We start from the raw sequence: 18,489 nt of genomic DNA, 5'->3' as shown, positions 1-18,489 counted from the left end.
TCTAGATGTACTACCCATTCATCAAGTTGCACCACCTACTTAGCCAATTGCACTACCTGCTTAGCCATTTTTATTATCCAGTTGCACTACCCACCCATCCAGTTGCACTACCCATCCAGTTGCACTGCCCCCCCTCAGCCAGTTTCACTGCCCCCCCTCAGCCAGTTTCACTGCCCCCCTCAGCCAGTTTCACTGCCCCACCCTCGGCCAGTTGCACTGCCCCACCTTCGGCCAGTTGCACTGCCCCACCTTCGGCCAGTTGCACTGCCCCATCCTCGGCCAGTTGCACTGCCCCACCCTCGGCCAGTTGCACTGCCCCACCCTCAGCCAGTTACACTGCCCCACCCTCAGCCAGTTGCACTGCCCCACCCTCAGCCAGTTGCACTGCCCCACCCTTAGCCAGTTGCACTGCCCCACCCTCAGCCAGTTGCACTGCCCCACCCTCAGCCAGTTGCACTGCCCCACCCTCAGCCAGTTGTACTGCCCCCCTCAGCCAGTTATGTTGGGCAAGAGACCGTATTTGTTTTCTAAGGATGCATTGGGAGTCATTGTTTTCTAAGGTTCTCTCATTTATTTTTCAGGCAAAACAAAGGGAAGCAAATAACTGATGAAAATAAATATAAAATTGCATCCTTCTATTGTATCTGTCCTCCTCGCATCAAGCTGCGGACATTACATCAGAGAGTGCTGGTGCAAAATAAAAATTTCTAAGGATACAGGACACTAAGGAATGTTACAGGAAGGGTACATACGTACAATGCACATTGATGTTTACCCCTCAATTGTCCATTATGCTGCATTCAAACTCTTAAAACACTGCCAGAGTGCAGCAAAGTCCAATATAAGTACCCTACCAATGTAGGAAAACCAGTATTATAAATCCACTGTTAATACTGTATATCTTTTTTTTTCTTTTGCACATGATGAGGGAATGCAATAAAAAGATCTTCAATGGAATTCTGGAAGTGTGTTGCAATCTATCTATATATTATGTCCTTGTATAGTCATTTTCTGCAGCTCTTGGGGGGCGATTCTCTATCACAGAAATGTGGTAAAAACCCCGTTGTCTGGGTTTTTACCGCATTTCTGTATGCTGTACTGTGCCTCCGCAGTGGCAGTGCTGCGGAGGGAATCGCCAGCAAAAGCTTCTTACCACAGCGTTGTTTGAGGGATTCATCACGGATCCCTCCCAGCATGCCCTGCGGCCGGCGCGTCACTCTGCGCATGCGCAGATGGACTCCCGGGTCACAGACCCGGAAGTCCAGTGCCGGCACCGCATCGCAAGGGACAGCTCTTATCGCAAGAGCTGTCCCTTGCGTTAATAACAGCATATGTTACAGCATATGCCGTTATTAATAATGCGATGCCCGGCGAAGGGGGGCTGCGGATGTTACAACATCCCGCCCCAAATGATGTAAAAAAAACATATATGTTTGTTTATTATGTTTTTATTGAAATGAAGAATTATGTTCAGATGAAGACCCTTTACTCTGTTTGGAGTGCTGTGGTCATTTGTAGGGTCAAAATGTATATTTTAAAGTATGTTTAATAATCGGGTCTTTTACTGTGGCTTGTGGGATAATATTTTCATGATGTTTTCAGTATCTCTTTTTATAAATCAAGATTCTTCTCTCTGTTCTCTGAAGTTTTACATTATGATCATGTAATTGATTTTTATAAATCCCTCAATAAAATTATAAAACGTCTTTGATTTTTACTCACCTGATTGTGTGTTTTATTTTAAAGCCTTTATATAGTTTTATATTATAAATGTTATCCGATCACAGTGTAGGCAAGAAAACTGCCGAACCTGCAAAATGTTCTTTTTTTCAATATTGAAATTTGAGTTGAATTCTATTCCAATCAAGTAGCCAATCTTGCATTCTTGCTGTGATTAACATTATGCTATCAAACTAATTGTTTTATATATATATATATATATATCATTATTGTGAATGTGGAAATACAGTAGCTTAATCCTAATCTGTATTTCTGTGGAGTAATAAGTAATATTCTTGCTTTGTTCATTTTATCTTAGATTGTTGCTTATAAAAATTAAATGAAAATGTGAGAAAAAAAAGCTAGAGGATGACTCAAAAGTAGAACTAAACTTAAAAAATAAATACACTTCTGATTATTTGGGTAAGTCAAGGTGGTCTAATACGTATCAAATCACACAGATTCCTCCGAAATCACAGTGTAATCACTTGGGCAGTGGGTTGTACGCTTCACCCTGCCATGTCTCCTGATTGTCTTAAGTGAATCTAATGCTATAGACAAGCAAAGAATCCTAATTTGCCGGTGGCGGTTTGGTTTCTTTATTCATATGTTTTTGTCTTATGCTTTGGTAGATTCTGCAGGTTTGCTGTAATTGTATAGTTTTTTTTTGTATTTTTCTATATACTGTACAATATTTCATTTTATGTGTCATTCACCTAGGGTTTTTGCTGCATATGGAACGAGACACTTTGCACAATTACCAATGTGTACCAGGGACACTAGTTTAGTACTTATGATGAAAAGGAAATAGGGATGAGCAAGTTCGGATTTCAAGATCTAAACGGTACCAGACTTTACGATCCAAGTAAGACACTGCTTTTTCCACCAAACTCTGATCTCGGAACGAGGCAAAACGTCATCATCCCGCTGTCAGATTCACGTGAGATCTGTATCCTATATAAGTCTTGCATCTCAATGCCATTTTACTCTGGTCCTGGAGAGGGGTAGTTAGTGGACGTTTAATATAGCTAGTGTCTGTGCTGTTGGGCGTGGCATGGGGTGGCAAGGTGACCTGCCCTGCTCAGTGCTCTGCTGTATTAGTCTGGGAGGGTGGCTCTGCTGTATTAGTCCAGTCCAGTGATACTGTCCTGTGCTGTAGTGCATTTATCACTGCAGTCACATAAATATTTTTTTACAGGGGCTGCCCGTTGTGTATTGGGTACACTCTCTGTGACACGTAATTACAGGGGGAGGTCAATGTGTATTGGGTACATGCTCTGTGACACATAATTACAGGGGGTGCCCGTTTGCATTGGGTACACTCTGTGTGACACATAATAATTACAGGGGCTGCCTGCTGTGTATTGGGGGTACGCTCTCTGTGACATCATGTTTTTATATCACTACAGAAAAATAATGGAGAACAAAAACTTGGAGGATAAAATAGGGAAAGATCAAGGCTGAATATACTGATACTCCTACTTATTTGCAAACTTCCAACAGTCCCAAGGAAGTGGCAAATGGTCATACATATATTTTTTTACGTGAATACACAATAGTGCACATTGTACATTATGTGATGTAAGATATGGCCTTTTATGTTTAAACAGCTAACCTGGTCTACATAACAAAAGTAGGACATTTCAGTAGAGAGGTATTGACATGTACCCTTCACCATCTGTGTACTCCATAAGTGTGCAAGGTGATTAAGATGCAGGTGTCCCCAGCTTCTGAGAGGTCACCTGGCCGCTGAGTTTCTTATGGAGCTAGTGTCTAGGTCATGAGAGGGGAAGATGGGAGTCCGCAGTAGTAGAGGTTTGTTTAAGTTGCTCCCATTAGGGTATAGTCAATGCTCCCACGAGCATGGCACAGCTTTCTCCGTTTTTCGTTTGCTGTGCATTCTCCATTTTTTCTACCCCTCGCCATGCCTCCTGCTCACCCAATTCAACATGTCAGCTGCTCGACGCCCCTGATGGTGAGCATTGACCAATTTGGCATACAAGGAGTTAATGGCTCCATTTGTAGGCAGTGTTCTAATATTGCAGAGATATACAGAAAAACGCCAATTAGCCTAAACATTGGATTCCAAAGCAGCTCAGTGGCAAACGCAGGATTTTCAGAAGGGGGTTTCCAGAGGGGCGGAGCAAAGCACGGAAATGGACACTTAGGTGACCCAGTATATGCCGGGTCAGTTAAAGTATTATAGATAGACCAAATGTATCTAAATAATAAAAACAAATATATATATATATATATATATACACATACAGGGGCATCAACAGCAGTGTAGGCCCCTGGGCATAGCAATGTATTGGGGCCCCTACCGATCCTCCAGCGGTAGGGGTGGGGGAAGCTTTGATGTCCCACAGGTGGTAGGGGGTATTATATCAACCGCTCAGCATGTAGGGCCTGGATCAGTAATTTCCACCAATTACCCCTTTACTGCACAGATGGTGGGAGATGAGGGCATTGGGCTGAATGAAGGGGCCCTGATAAATAACTTCAAGGGTGGTAGAGGATGTTTAATATGCAGAGGAGGGTGTATAGTGGAGTGGGCTTATTATTCATAATTTCTGGTGGGAGGACAGCTTGCTTGATATCTCCAGTTCTCGGAAATAGATTTCTTCGATTTTAATGGAATTAAAAACTAGAGAATCCCACCTACCAAATGGTACTGGGGTCTAGGGGATCAGTGTTCAGGAGGCAGAGCAATCTGCCAACAAGTATATAAAACTACATACCAGGTGTGTGGAGCTGGAGCAGTAACCAGCTGCTGGAAGGCTGATATCTCTGGTTCTGTAAACAGTAGAGACAAGCTTCTAGTGCCCATCAAAGGGGGAGAGCCCCAGCTTTTGGAATATACCCTCAGAAAAACTCTAAGTCAGACAGAACCTGAAAGATCTGACTGGGAAGAGCAATTAACAGGCTTGGATGGGGACCACTGCTTTGAAGTCAGATATCTCCGGTTCCCAAGGGCCGATTTTTAAAATTCTTGTACCCATGGAAAGAGGGGACCCTCAGCTTTCAGACGAGGGCCCTTAGACTTCTGTGGGGGTTTCTGGGTACTCGGAAACCCCCCCTGCGTGCGCTACTGCAGCTGATGTGTGAAAAGCTGTGTATCTCCTCAAAGTCCAAATGAAGGAGTGAGGAAGAAGAGTTAATCATGGGTAATAACTGAGGTGAATCATGGTTAGAATAATTAGTGAGAAAAAAATACTGTATGTAAGTTCAGTTGACCTAAAAAAGATGCAGAGAGCAAAACGGAGAGGCAAGAAAAAAAGTGACCAGCGGTCTTTTTGCATTGACTACACAAACAGTGAGGTACACAAAATTTCAATTAAGAAAACAACGGCAATGACCAAGCGGCAAACCTTGCAAAGCTCTCTTTTTTTTTGGGGGGGGGGGGGGGGGGGGGTGGCGAACCGGGAGTGTTGAATAGGCCAAGGTATATTTTTGGAGAGAGGACTGCCCTTCTTGCCATAAAAAAGTGAACCTCGCTGGGAAAAAAAGCAAAATGGGAACATTGAATTCTGCCCATTGTGTACAGGTAGAGGCTTAGAAGCCCAGTGGATCAGAGGTCGGCAGCCTTTTGCTAATTAGTGATTTCACCTGCAGGAGGGTGTTAAAAGGCTGTTAGCCTGATCATTCAGGCTCTCGCTGCCTGGGGGGACTGCAGAGTCTGTGAGAGAAACCTGTTAGTTCTACTGGAAATCAACTTAGCTCTGCTTGGTGTCACTTGTTTATTTTTTTTTTTTTTTTTGGTATAGAGTTAGAATTTTTTTTATTTTTTTATATAGAGTTAGAAATTATATGTTTAGTTAGTGCTAGATGGCAAGGTATTTGTTTGGATGACTTATTTTGTTTTGCTGCTAAATATTTGCACCAGAAAACCTTGGACTTGTGTGATTCCTTGGGTGCTTTGTATTACCAGTTATTTATATAGCGAACACATATTCTGCAGCGCTTTATAGAGAATATTTGAACATTCACATCAGTCCCCAGTGGAGCTTACAATCTATGTTTCCTACCACATGTACCTACACGCACACACATTAATTCCAGGGTTCATTTTGTTGGGAGCCAATTAACCTACCTGTATATTTTTGGGATTGTGGTGGAAACCAGTATACCTGGAGGAAACCCACTCAAGTATGGGGAGAATATACAAACTCCACCTAGTTAGGGCTATGTTGGGAATCGAACATCAGTGCTGTGAGGCAGTAATGCTAATCATTACACTGTCCGTGCTGCCAAATTGTTCCCCTTACCCTGTTACAATGTATATAGATTATTGGTTATACAATATGTTGTTATTCGTTGTAGTATTGTTTACATTAATCAGGTTGCACTATTGATCTAAGCTTTCTCCAACCATAGCATGATGTAGAAAAAGGTTACATTGTAAAGAAAAGTCAGATTTTCTCTTCTCACTAAATACAGTAATATAATTGATCCTTCCAAATGGAAACCTTTGGTGTCATATAAGAAAACTGTGAACATGTCAATTTCTAATCTGTAAATAGAAGAGAAAGCACCACTCGCTGGGACGGCAGCACTAGCTCCTGCCTAGTGACTTCCATTGCGGACCCCTGCAGCATCAGCCACAGAACACTGAACTCGGCTACCCGGAGGGTCACGTGAAGGGGATGACTATACCCGGATTACACATTATGCCACACACTGTGATGCCCATTACACATTATGCCACACACCGTGATGCCCATTACACATTTTGCCTCATGTTTCAGACCTTAGTGCTCCTTGATGGCACTCCCCCTTTTTAGTATTCCACCTGGATAGAGCGGTGCTCCGCACTAGGGTGGGGTTTCTGCCTAAGGTTGGCTCATTCCTATTCCGTCGGGAGTTACTGCTCATTCCACTAGATCCGTGGGTACTTTGTGGGCAGCTTCCGCAGAAGCTTCAGCTGATCAATTGTGTAATGTGGCTACTTGGTCTTCCCCACAGACCTATATCTGTTTCTATACATTTAATACCTTTTGATGTGTCTTTTGGGCTCAGTGTCATTACCGCAGCCCAGGATCATACCCGCCACTGATAAGGACAGCTTTAGGACATCAAACTGTAAGTATTCTGTCTGTGCCCCCTAGTGGATGAAAAATAAAATAGGATTAATGGTCTTACCTTGGTACATCCTTTGCTTTGAGCCCATAGGGGGCAAAGGACCTTCTCCCTGTCTCTCCTGACTTAGGGGGGAATTGCCTACAGTATATTGGTGGTGTGGGCTGTTTTGATTCCCATAGGGATGGTAGTGAGTGTGTGTGTGTTTCATGTGTCTTCCTTTTCCCTAGCCCGCTCCTGCCTTCGGCTTGCTACTTAATTGACAGGCCTGGGTGCGGGGTATAGGGGACTCGTGTCCAGGCACTGTGGGAGTTTTGACTTAACTCTTTTGATGCCTGCCAGCAAAGCCTATACCCACAGAATGGATTCTTCCAATCCCCCCCCCTATGGACTCAAGAAAAGGATTTACCAAGGTAAAACCATCAATCATATTTTTTATATGTAGAAACACAGAATGTGACCGCAGATAAGAACCACTTGGCCCATCTAGTCTGCCCCTTTTTTAAACATGTTACCTCAAACCTTATTTGATCCTTATTTTTTTGTAAGGATATCAATATGCCTATCCCAAGCATGTTTAAATCGTACTACTGTATTTGCCTCTACCACCTCTGATGGGAGGCTATATGTGTTGAAGTTTTCTTCATAATCAGTATTTTTGTTTGTTACATTTTAGACAAATTGTATTGGTTATTTCACAATATTATGTGTCTCTAATTCAGTTATCAAAATGATTTTAGGTGGACCGTGTTTGGTTCAGTTACTGGATGGGTATGTGGCGAGTGAATAAATACATTTGCACTACACAGCAGGCATGAATGTAAAGCTCTCACTATTATTACTGAGGCGTACAGCTTGCAGGAGTATTTTATTTGTACTCTACATGTTTTGCCATGCAAAGGTCTACATATAAAAAAGAATGATGTTCATATAATCCTGCATATAGGCATATATTGATGCTTCGGCGTAATAAAATTGTAACGCTAATCCAATGTTCTGTGATCAGCTGTTTTGTAAGAAGTTGAAGTGTTATTTTCATATTTATGAGAGCACATATATCTGGCAGAGAACTGCTGCCTGCGTTTTATGTCTTCTCTTTGCTTGTCATGACTCTTATACTATCCCATTGTCTTCTCATTCAGAATTGAACATAGTTGTTTTATAACCGCAGTAAAGCATGGCTTTTTTTCAGTCTATGACATCTAAACAAAATCGCTCTGTAAGGTAATATTTGGTTTCTGCTTGTTCCCTGTAAAGTGTAACCTGTTCTTTGTCTAAACCGGTCAGCCAGCAAGCTCCTTGGTGGTCATGTGATGAAAAAAGAGGGAGACACTGTCAGCCTGGGGCATTATGGACCCATTGGTGGAATGCAGATGATTTGCATAATGGTTCTTATCGTACATATCATTTACAATATTGTCTAAGGTGTATGCACCTTTAGAGAGGACATAGCATGCAGGCAATATGGCTAATTCAGTGAATGGTCTGGACCCCTTTTTAAATAAATATATATATATATATATAACCAGGATAGGTAGATGGCACTCTGGAGATTTGAATAGAAACTGCACGGCGGCAGATCAAACAATCAAAGAGACAAAAGTCAGTCTGTGTGTCAACGTTTCGGGAATGAAACCCTTTATCAAGACATAACAAGTAAAAGGGTACATACTCACATTTATAGGGAAGTGTGGGGGCAGGAGCACCTCGTGCAGCCATCACCTGCACGGCACCCGGCGAGTAGTGGATGACGTCATCCCAACCCCGCAGTCGGGGAATCGGGGTCACCGGGGGGCGTGGTTGTGGAAGTCAAGGCTGGTGTCCATGGAAACCAAGGACGCTGTGTACGGTGTCTCCGTCAAAGCAGAGAACACCGTCGCGTGTAGTGAGGAGGGAAGGAACGGAGCGAGCCGGGGGACCGCTGGGGTGCTCACAGATGACAGCTGCAGTAGGAGCTGTGGGGACAACAGAATAAACAGCATGAGTAAAAACGTTAGCACAGTGTGACAGCGGCATGGACTGAAACTGCATGGCAACAGTAACATACAATATACAGCGCGTGCGGGTGACAAAATCAATAGGTATGCACAGTGTACAAGCGGCATGGACTGAAACAGCGTAGCAATGTTAGCATACAAAGTATAGCGCGTGCGGGTGACAATCGGTGTGAGGCAAAGGGAGCTGGTGTCTGTCACGGAGTGTGTGTATGTGAAAAAAGGATATATAAACGTGCGGCATGCTCAAAAACCAAAAAACAAAGGTGTTCAAAACTATGTGCTCATGAAGTGTGTAAGAAGGGAGGACACTGACCACGGTGCTGAAGGATCAGCAACACGCTGCAGCCGACCTCCACCCTGCGTGTGCTGGAGTGTGAGCAAGATGTGGTAGTGGGAGAAGCGCAACCACACAGATAGACTGTGTGATAGGGCTGAGAAACGGACCACAGTGCGGTCACTGGTGTGGACGTGATGATGAGTCTGGGCAGGGGTGGTGGAGTACCCAACACCTAGTGAGAAAAAGCCTCAGAGTGCACCCGAAAGCTGGGAAAAATAAAGATGAATACATACAATATGATACAAACAATGTACTGTAAAGCGCTGGGGCAATGTCAATGGAATGTGGGGAATGAGCCCACGCAATAAGTGGGACAACAGTCTTAGCAGGGAAAAAAGTCCATCTGGGGCTGGGGCCAAGAACTATGTAAGCAGTCCAGGTTTATAGAAAGCAGGACAGGGGAAGAATTTCGTTGAGTCCACAGGGTTGCACAGTGTTCAGTTTGTGAATCCATTTAGCTTCACATCTTAGGAGGGCTCTGCCCCTGTCACCACCACGGATGTTCTCAGGGATGTGGTCGATCATCTTGTATTTCAGGCTGGGAAGGCTGTGTTGGAAGGTTCGCCAATGTCTGGCCACCGGTTGGTCAGAGCCCTTAGGTCCGAGAGCGGCTCTAATGCTGGATTTGTGGAGGGCCATCCTCTCTTTAAATTGTCTAATGGTTTTACCCACATACATGGAGCCACAGGGGCATTTGATATAATACACCACGTAGCGGCTTGAGCAGGTTAAAGGGTGTTTGATGGGAATCTTCTTCCCCGTGTGGGGGTGGAAGAAGTGGTCCCCAATCTCCAGACCACCGCAGGTCACACACTTCAGGCAGCGGAAATTGCCATCTTTCCTTTTGAGAAAGGTCGGCTGGCAATCTACTTTCAGTTTAGAAATGTCGTTATGCACAACCAGGTCTTTTATGTTCCTGCTGCGCTTGTAGGCAGGCATGAGTGTGCTATTTTTCAAGGCCGGTGCCTCAGGGTTACAAGCGATGAGGGGCCAGATTCTTCTGGCTGCCTTAACCAGTTCGGTACTGGATGTCGAAAAGCATTGTGTCCACACGATGCGATTATCAAGCGTGGGGGTGGTCTTGGGGATGAGCAGCGAGTCTCTGTTCATCTTTAGGACTTTGTCCATGGTGCGTCTAAGTAGCTTGATAGGATATCCTCTGGCCGCATACTTCATGGCCATATCTTTAATCTCTGTAGCTGCGTCGCTGGTTTTGGAACAGATCCTGCGAGCCCTGAGGAACTGTGAATAGGGCAGTGACCATTTGGTAGCAGAGGGGTGAAAGCTGCTTCCCAGAAGCGCTGTGTTCCTGTCTGTGACCTTATGGTGTACAGAGGTGATGAGTTGTGAGTTATCCGTTTGCTCAATGTGGACATCCAAAAAGTCAATGCTGTTGAAGCTGCAATTGTAGGTGAATTTGATGTCACTGTCAGCTGTATTGATGCGGTCCATCATGGAAACGAAACTAGTTTCTGTGTCATCCCACAGCAGGATGATGTCATCAATGTACCGGTAATAGAATTTAATTCTAGCTGAGTCAGCAGGTTCCGTGAAGAATAGATCGTTTTCTGTCTCGAACATGAAGATATTTGCCAGGCTGGGGGCCACACAAGACCCCATTGCCACCCCCGAGTGCTGCAAATAGAATTTATTGTCAAAAATGAAATAATTGTTCATCAGGGCCAAATCAAGAAGAGCTGTAAAGAAGGTGCAGTCAGGGCCTGAGTAGATGCCACTGTTCTGTACCGCACGTCTCACAGCTTCCAAACCCCTGGCATGGGGAATGCTGGTGTACAAAGACACCACATCAATGGTGCATAACAAATGTTTTTTGTTGGTGGAGGAGAAGTCCCGCAGGTGTAGCAGAAGGGCAGTGGTGTCTTTGAGATATGTCCGTTGGTTCTGTACAATGGGCTGCAGAAACAGATCCAGAAACTGTGCCACAGTGTAGTACAAGGAGTCACGGGCAGCAATGATGGGTCTGCCCGGAGGGTTAACTGGATCTTTGTGGATTTTAGGCAGTGAATATAGGATGGGGGTTTTAGGAAAGTCCGTGGTTAAGACAGATCTTATGGATTCTGGGATGAAGTTAGATAGCACTGCATCATTGAGGAAGCTGTCCAAAGCCTTTTTGAACGAGCTGGTGGGATCCCCAGGAAGCCTGCGATACGTTCTCTCGTCAGCCAGTTGTCTGTATAAGTCATCCTTGTAGGCTTTCAGGTCCTGTACCACTATGGCACCCCCTTTGTCCGCAGATCTGATGATCACATCAGTGCGGGTACTGAGGGATTTCAGTGCGAGTTTTTCATCCATGCTAAGGTTGGAAGGTGTGGTCGATTTGTTCGAGTGCACTGTGGCAATTTGTTGGTCCATGTGCTGTAGAAAGCTTTTAATGCCCAAATTGGCCGATGTAGGGTCGAAGGTGCTGGGTTTGTGCAGGGAAGGCAAAGTCGTCTGGGGAGAGGGTTGACAGCCAAAGTGTTCCTTCAGGCGGAGTCTGCGTCCCAGTTTGTACATGTCCACTCTGTCCTCGAATAAGTCTGGGGAGTGTGTCGGGACAAATGAAAGACCTTTGTTAAGGACTGAGATTTCAGAGTCAGTTAAGGAACATTTAGATAGGTTAAACACTATGTTCTCTTGCCCGCCTTCCTTTTTGTTTTGCCTGAAGCATTGGCCTCCTCTGCGGGTAGGTCTTCTTCTGGGGGTGGTCCTCTTGCTCGGGTAGAAACTCCCGAGGGGGGTTTTCGGCCCTTGTTGCCCCTGTAGTTTTTTGACGTTTCAGCGTCACTGGATGAGGGCTCACTGGAGCGGTCTGTATCAAACTTAGGTTTGTATTGGCGTCTGAATCTGGGGCGCCGATCTTGTTGTTGATTGCCACCATAAGCCCAGCTGTAGACCTTGTATTCCGCGTAGTCCCGGTTGACCGTTTCCAATTTAGCCTTTTTGAAGGTGTACAGTTCTTGTCTGTATTTGTCAATGTTGGAGGTGAGGTTTTTCAGCCAATCTTGAGATTTGTCCGATCTGATGGTTGGAAGGTGTGTAGCCTCAAAAGTTGAAATTTTGTCTTTGACAATATCAAGTTCTCTCCTGGATTCCTCGATCACAAGTAGGATGAGGTCCAGGGAACATTTGTTCAGGACTGCAGTCCATCTGCGGCAGAACTCTGGGTTATGTCTCCCAATAGTCGGGATATTCTTTACCCTAAAACCGCGGGGAATTTTTTTCTCTCTGAAATACTCAGAGAGAGTGACCCCATGCAAGTAGAAATCAATCTCGCGTTTTTTTAGGCGAGTGAGGAGGGTGATGAGATTGTCAATGGAGGTAGAGTCCTCTTTTTCAGCAAATCGGTCCTTAAACAGGATGGATTCCGCGTCAGAGTCTGTGAGGACCAGGGTATCGCCCGGGGTGAGAGTAATGTCCTTGAGGCCCGGGGGGTTAACACCTGTTGCCATGATGATGTGTCGTCCGTTCCAGTGAAGTGTGGGGGGGCACCAGTGAAGTGTTCAGGTGGTGATGTCTTAGGTGCAGAGGTCCAAGCTGCGGTGGAAGAGAGGAGGTGCTCTAGGTCGCTGTCCACTGTGAAACCAGTGGGCAGGAGAATGTAACACAGAAGGAAATCCAGGCACTCTCGAACAGAACACAACAACTCCGGTGCCTTTCTGTCCCCACGGCAGGGGAAAGATATAACCAGGATAGGTAGATGGCACTCTGGAGATTTGAATAGAAACTGCACGGCGGCAGATCAAACAATCAAAGAGACAAAAGTCAGTCTGTGTGTCAACGTTTCGGGAATGAAACCCTTTATCAAGACCTAACAAGTAAAAGGATACATACTCACATTTATAGGGAAGTGTGGGGGCAGGAGCACCTCGTGCAGCCATCACCTGCACGGCACCCGGCGAGTAGTGGATGACGTCATCCCAACCCCGCAGTCGGGGAATCGGGGTCACCGGGGGGCGTGGTTGTGGAAGTCAAGGCTGGTGTCCATGGAAACCAAGGACGCTGTGTACGGTGTCTCCGTCAAAGCAGAGAACACCGTCGCGTGTAGTGAGGAGGGAAGGAACGGAGCGAGCCGGGGGACCGCTGGGGTGCTCACAGATGACAGCTGCAGTAGGAGCTGTGGGGACAACAGAATAAACAGCATGAGTAAAAACGTTAGCACAGTGTGACAGCGGCATGGACTGAAACTGCATGGCAACAGTAACATACAATATACAGCGCGTGCGGGTGACAAAATCAATAGGTATGCACAGTGTACAAGCGGCATGGACTGAAACAGCGTAGCAATGTTAACATACAAAGTATAGCGCGTGCGGGTGACAAGCGGTGTGAGGCAAAGGGAGCGGGTGTCTGTCACGGAGTGTGTGTATGTGAAAAAAAGATATATAAACGTGCGGCATGCTCAAAAACCAAAAAACAAAGGTGTTCAAAACTATGTGCTCATGAAGTGTGTAAGAAGGGAGGACACTGACCACGGTGCTGAAGGATCAGCAACACGCTGCAGCCGACCTCCACCCTGCGTGTGCTGGAGTGTGAGCAAGATGTGGTAGTGGGAGAAGCGCAACCACACAGATAGACTGTGTGATAGGGCTGAGAAACGGACCACAGTGCGGTCACTGGTGTGGACGTGATGATGAGTCTGGGCAGGGGTGGTGGAGTACCCAACACCTAGTGAGAAAAAGCCTCAGAGTGCACCCGAAAGCTGGGAAAAATAAAGATGAATACATACAATATGATACAAACAATGTACTGTAAAGCGCTGGGGCAATGTCAATGGAATGTGGGGAATGAGCCCACGCAATAAGTGGGACAACAGTCTTAGCAGGGAAAAAAGTCCATCTGGGGCTGGGGCCAAGAACTATGTAAGCAGTCCAGGTTTATAGAAAGCAGGACAGGGGAAGAATTTCGTTGAGTCCACAGGGTTGCACAGTGTTCAGTTTGTGAATCCATTTAGCTTCACATCTTAGGAGGGCTCTGCCCCTGTCACCACCACGGATGTTCTCAGGGATGTGGTCGATCATCTTGTATTTCAGGCTGGGAAGGCTGTGTTGGAAGGTTCGCCAATGTCTGGCCACCGGTTGGTCAGAGCCCTTAGGTCCGAGAGCGGCTCTAATGCTGGATTTGTGGAGGGCCATCCTCTCTTTAAATGTCTAATGGTTTTACCCACATACATGGAGCCACAGGGGCATTTGATATAATACACCACGTAGCGGCTTGAGCAGGTTAAAGGGTGTTTGATGGGAATCTTCTTCCCCGTGTGGGGGTGGAAGAAGTGGTCCCCAATCTCCAGACCACCGCAGGTCACACACTTCAGGCAGCGGAAATTGCCATCTTTCCTTTTGAGAAAGGTCGGCTGGCAATCTACTTTCAGTTTAGAAATGTCGTTATGCACAACCAGGTCTTTTATGTTCCTGCTGCGCTTGTAGGCAGGCATGAGTGTGCTATTTTTCAAGGCCGGTGCCTCAGGGTTACAAGCGATGAGGGGCCAGATTCTTCTGGCTGCCTTAACCAGTTCGGTACTGGATGTCGAAAAGCATTGTGTCCACACGATGCGATTATCAAGCGTGGGGGTGGTCTTGGGGATGAGCAGCGAGTCTCTGTTCATCTTTAGGACTTTGTCCATGGTGCGTCTAAGTAGCTTGATAGGATATCCTCTGGCCGCATACTTCATGGCCATATCTTTAATCTCTGTAGCTGCGTCGCTGGTTTTGGAACAGATCCTGCGAGCCCTGAGGAACTGTGAATAGGGCAGTGACCATTTGGTAGCAGAGGGGTGAAAGCTGCTTCCCAGAAGCGCTGTGTTCCTGTCTGTGACCTTATGGTGTACAGAGGTGATGAGTTGTGAGTTATCCGTTTGCTCAATGTGGACATCCAAAAAGTCAATGCTGTTGAAGCTGCAATTGTAGGTGAATTTGATGTCACTGTCAGCTGTATTGATGCGGTCCATCATGGAAACAAAACTAGTTTCTGTGTCATCCCACAGCAGGATGATGTCATCAATGTACCGGTAATAGAATTTAATTCTAGCTGAGTCAGCAGGTTCCGTGAAGAATAGATCGTTTTCTGTCTCGAACATGAAGATATTTGCCAGGCTGGGGGCCACACAAGACCCCATTGCCACCCCCGAGTGCTGCAAATAGAATTTATTGTCAAAAATGAAATAATTGTTCATCAGGGCCAAATCAAGAAGAGCTGTAAAGAAGGTGCAGTCAGGGCCTGAGTAGATGCCACTGTTCTGTACCGCACGTCTCACAGCTTCCAAACCCCTGGCATGGGGAATGCTGGTGTACAAAGACACCACATCAATGGTGCATAACAAATGTTTTTTGTTGGTGGAGGAGAAGTCCCGCAGGTGTAGCAGAAGGGCAGTGGTGTCTTTGAGATATGTCCTTTTACTTGTTATGTCTTGATAAAGGGTTTCATTCCCGAAACGTTGACACACAGACTGACTTTTGTCTCTTTGATTGTTTGATCTGCCGCCGTGCAGTTTCTATTCAAATCTCCAGAGTGCCATCTACCTATCCTGGTTATATCTTTCCCCTGCCGTGGGGACAGAAAGGCACCGGAGTTGTTGTGTTCTGTTCGAGAGTGCCTGGATTTCCTTCTGTGTTACATTCTCCTGCCCACTGGTTTCACAGTGGACAGCGACCTAGAGCACCTCCTCTCTTCCACCGCAGCTTGGACCTCTGCACCTAAGACATCACCACCTGAACACTTCACTGGTGCCCCCCCACACTTCACTGGAACGGACGACACATCATCATGGCAACAGGTGTTAACCCCCCGGGCCTCAAGGACATTACTCTCACCCCGGGCGATACCCTGGTCCTCACAGACTCTGACGCGGAATCCATCCTGTTTAAGGACCGATTTGCTGAAAAAGAGGACTCTACCTCCATTGACAATCTCATCACCCTCCTCACTCGCCTAAAAAAACGCGAGATTGATTTCTACTTGCATGGGGTCACTCTCTCTGAGTATTTCAGAGAGAAAAAAATTCCCCGCGGTTTTAGGGTAAAGAATATCCCGACTATTGGGAGACATAACCCAGAGTTCTGCCGCAGATGGACTGCAGTCCTGAACAAATGTTCCCTGGACCTCATCCTACTTGTGATCGAGGAATCCAGGAGAGAACTTGATATTGTCAAAGACAAAATTTCAACTTTTGAGGCTACACACCTTCCAACCATCAGATCGGACAAATCTCAAGATTGGCTGAAAAACCTCACCTCCAACATTGACAAATACAGACAAGAACTGTACACCTTCAAAAAGGCTAAATTGGAAACGGTCAACCGGGACTACGCGGAATACAAGGTCTACAGCTGGGCTTATGGTGGCAATCAACAACAAGATCGGCGCCCCAGATTCAGACGCCAATACAAACCTAAGTTTGATACAGACCGCTCCAGTGAGCCCTCATCCAGTGACGCTGAAACGTCAAAAAACTACAGGGGCAACAAGGGCCGAAAAACCCCCTCGGGAGTTTCTACCCGAGCAAGAGGACCACCCCCAGAAGAAGACCTACCCGCAGAGGAGGCCAATGCTTCAGGCAAAACAAAAAGGAAGGCGGGCAAGAGAACATAGTGTTCAACCTATCTAAATGTTCCTTAACTGACTCTGAAATCTCAGTCCTTAACAAAGGTCTTTCATTTGTCCCGACACACTCCCCAGACTTATTCGAGGACAGAGTGGACATGTACAAACTGGGACGCAGACTCCGCCTGAAGGAACACTTTGGCTGTCAACCCTCTCCCCAGACGACTTTGCCTTCCCTGCACAAACCCAGCACCTTCGACCCTACATCGGCCAATTTGGGCATTAAAAGCTTTCTACAGCACATGGACCAACAAATTGCCACAGTGCACTCGAACAAATCGACCACACCTTCCAACCTTAGCATGGATGAAAAACTCGCACTGAAATCCCTCAGTACCCGCACTGATGTGATCATCAGATCTGCGGACAAAGGGGGTGCCATAGTGGTACAGGACCTGAAAGCCTACAAGGATGACTTATACAGACAACTGGCTGACGAGAGAACGTATCGCAGGCTTCCTGGGGATCCCACCAGCTCGTTCAAAAAGGCTTTGGACAGCTTCCTCAATGATGCAGTGCTATCTAACTTCATCCCAGAATCCATAAGATCTGTCTTAACCACGGACTTTCCTAAAACCCCCATCCTATATTCACTGCCTAAAATCCACAAAGATCCAGTTAACCCTCCGGGCAGACCCATCATTGCTGCCCGTGACTCCTTGTACTACACTGTGGCACAGTTTCTGGATCTGTTTCTGCAGCCCATTGTACAGAACCAACGGACATATCTCAAAGACACCACTGCCCTTCTGCTACACCTGCGGGACTTCTCCTCCACCAACAAAAAACATTTGTTATGCACCATTGATGTGGTGTCTTTGTACACCAGCATTCCCCATGCCAGGGGTTTGGAAGCTGTGAGACGTGCGGTACAGAACAGTGGGATCTACTCAGGCCCTGACTGCACCTTCTTTACAGCTCTTCTTGATTTGGCCCTGATGAACAATTATTTCATTTTTGACAATAAATTCTATTTGCAGCACTCGGGGGTGGCAATGGGGTCTTGTGTGGCCCCCAGCCTGGCAAATATCTTCATGTTCGAGACAGAAAACGATCTATTCTTCACGGAACCTGCTGACTCAGCTAGAATTAAATTCTATTACCGGTACATTGATGACATCATCCTGCTGTGGGATGACACAGAAACTAGTTTTGTTTCCATGATGGACCGCATCAATACAGCTGACAGTGACATCAAATTCACCTACAATTGCAGCTTCAACAGCATTGACTTTTTGGATGTCCACATTGAGCAAACGGATAACTCACAACTCATCACCTCTGTACACCATAAGGTCACAGACAGGAACACAGCGCTTCTGGGAAGCAGCTTTCACCCCTCTGCTACCAAATGGTCACTGCCCTATTCACAGTTCCTCAGGGCTCGCAGGATCTGTTCCAAAACCAGCGACGCAGCTACAGAGATTAAAGATATGGCCATGAAGTATGCGGCCAGAGGATATCCTATCAAGCTACTTAGACGCACCATGGACAAAGTCCTAAAGATGAACAGAGACTCGCTGCTCATCCCCAAGACCACCCCCACGCTTGATAATCGCATCGTGTGGACACAATGCTTTTCGACATCCAGTACCGAACTGGTTAAGGCAGCCAGAAGAATCTGGCCCCTCATCGCTTGTAACCCTGAGGCACCGGCCTTGAAAAATAGCACACTCATGCCTGCCTACAAGCGCAGCAGGAACATAAAAGACCTGGTTGTGCATAACGACATTTCTAAACTGAAAGTAGATTGCCAGC

The 18,489-nt window shown here is 46.1% G+C and overlaps 1 protein-coding gene across 4 annotated transcripts in view; it reads left to right on the top strand.

Moving 5' to 3' along the window:
- Positions 1 to 18,489, top strand: part of LOC146009024 (solute carrier family 22 member 15-like) — a 297,660-nt gene that overhangs the window by 236,775 nt on the left and 42,396 nt on the right. For 2 of the 4 annotated variants that reach the window (XM_083148997.1, XM_083148998.1), the window contains exon 12: positions 582 to 1,721. The exons of the other annotated variants lie outside the window; for them this stretch is intronic. In XM_083148997.1, coding sequence (XP_083005123.1) covers positions 582 to 608 — 27 coding nt within the window. In that variant the 3' untranslated portion in view covers positions 609 to 1,721. Of the gene's footprint in view, positions 1 to 581; positions 1,722 to 18,489 lie in introns of those variants that run through there. 4 annotated transcript variants of the gene reach the window in all.

The sequence above is a fragment of the Crinia signifera genome, chromosome 6 (assembly GCF_055691185.1).
Source record: "Crinia signifera chromosome 6, ASM5569118v1, whole genome shotgun sequence".
NCBI classification, from domain to species: domain Eukaryota; kingdom Metazoa; phylum Chordata; class Amphibia; order Anura; family Myobatrachidae; genus Crinia; species Crinia signifera.
The sequence above is the reverse complement of the archived record's forward strand: the minus strand, read 5'-3'. Positions and strand labels throughout refer to the sequence as shown.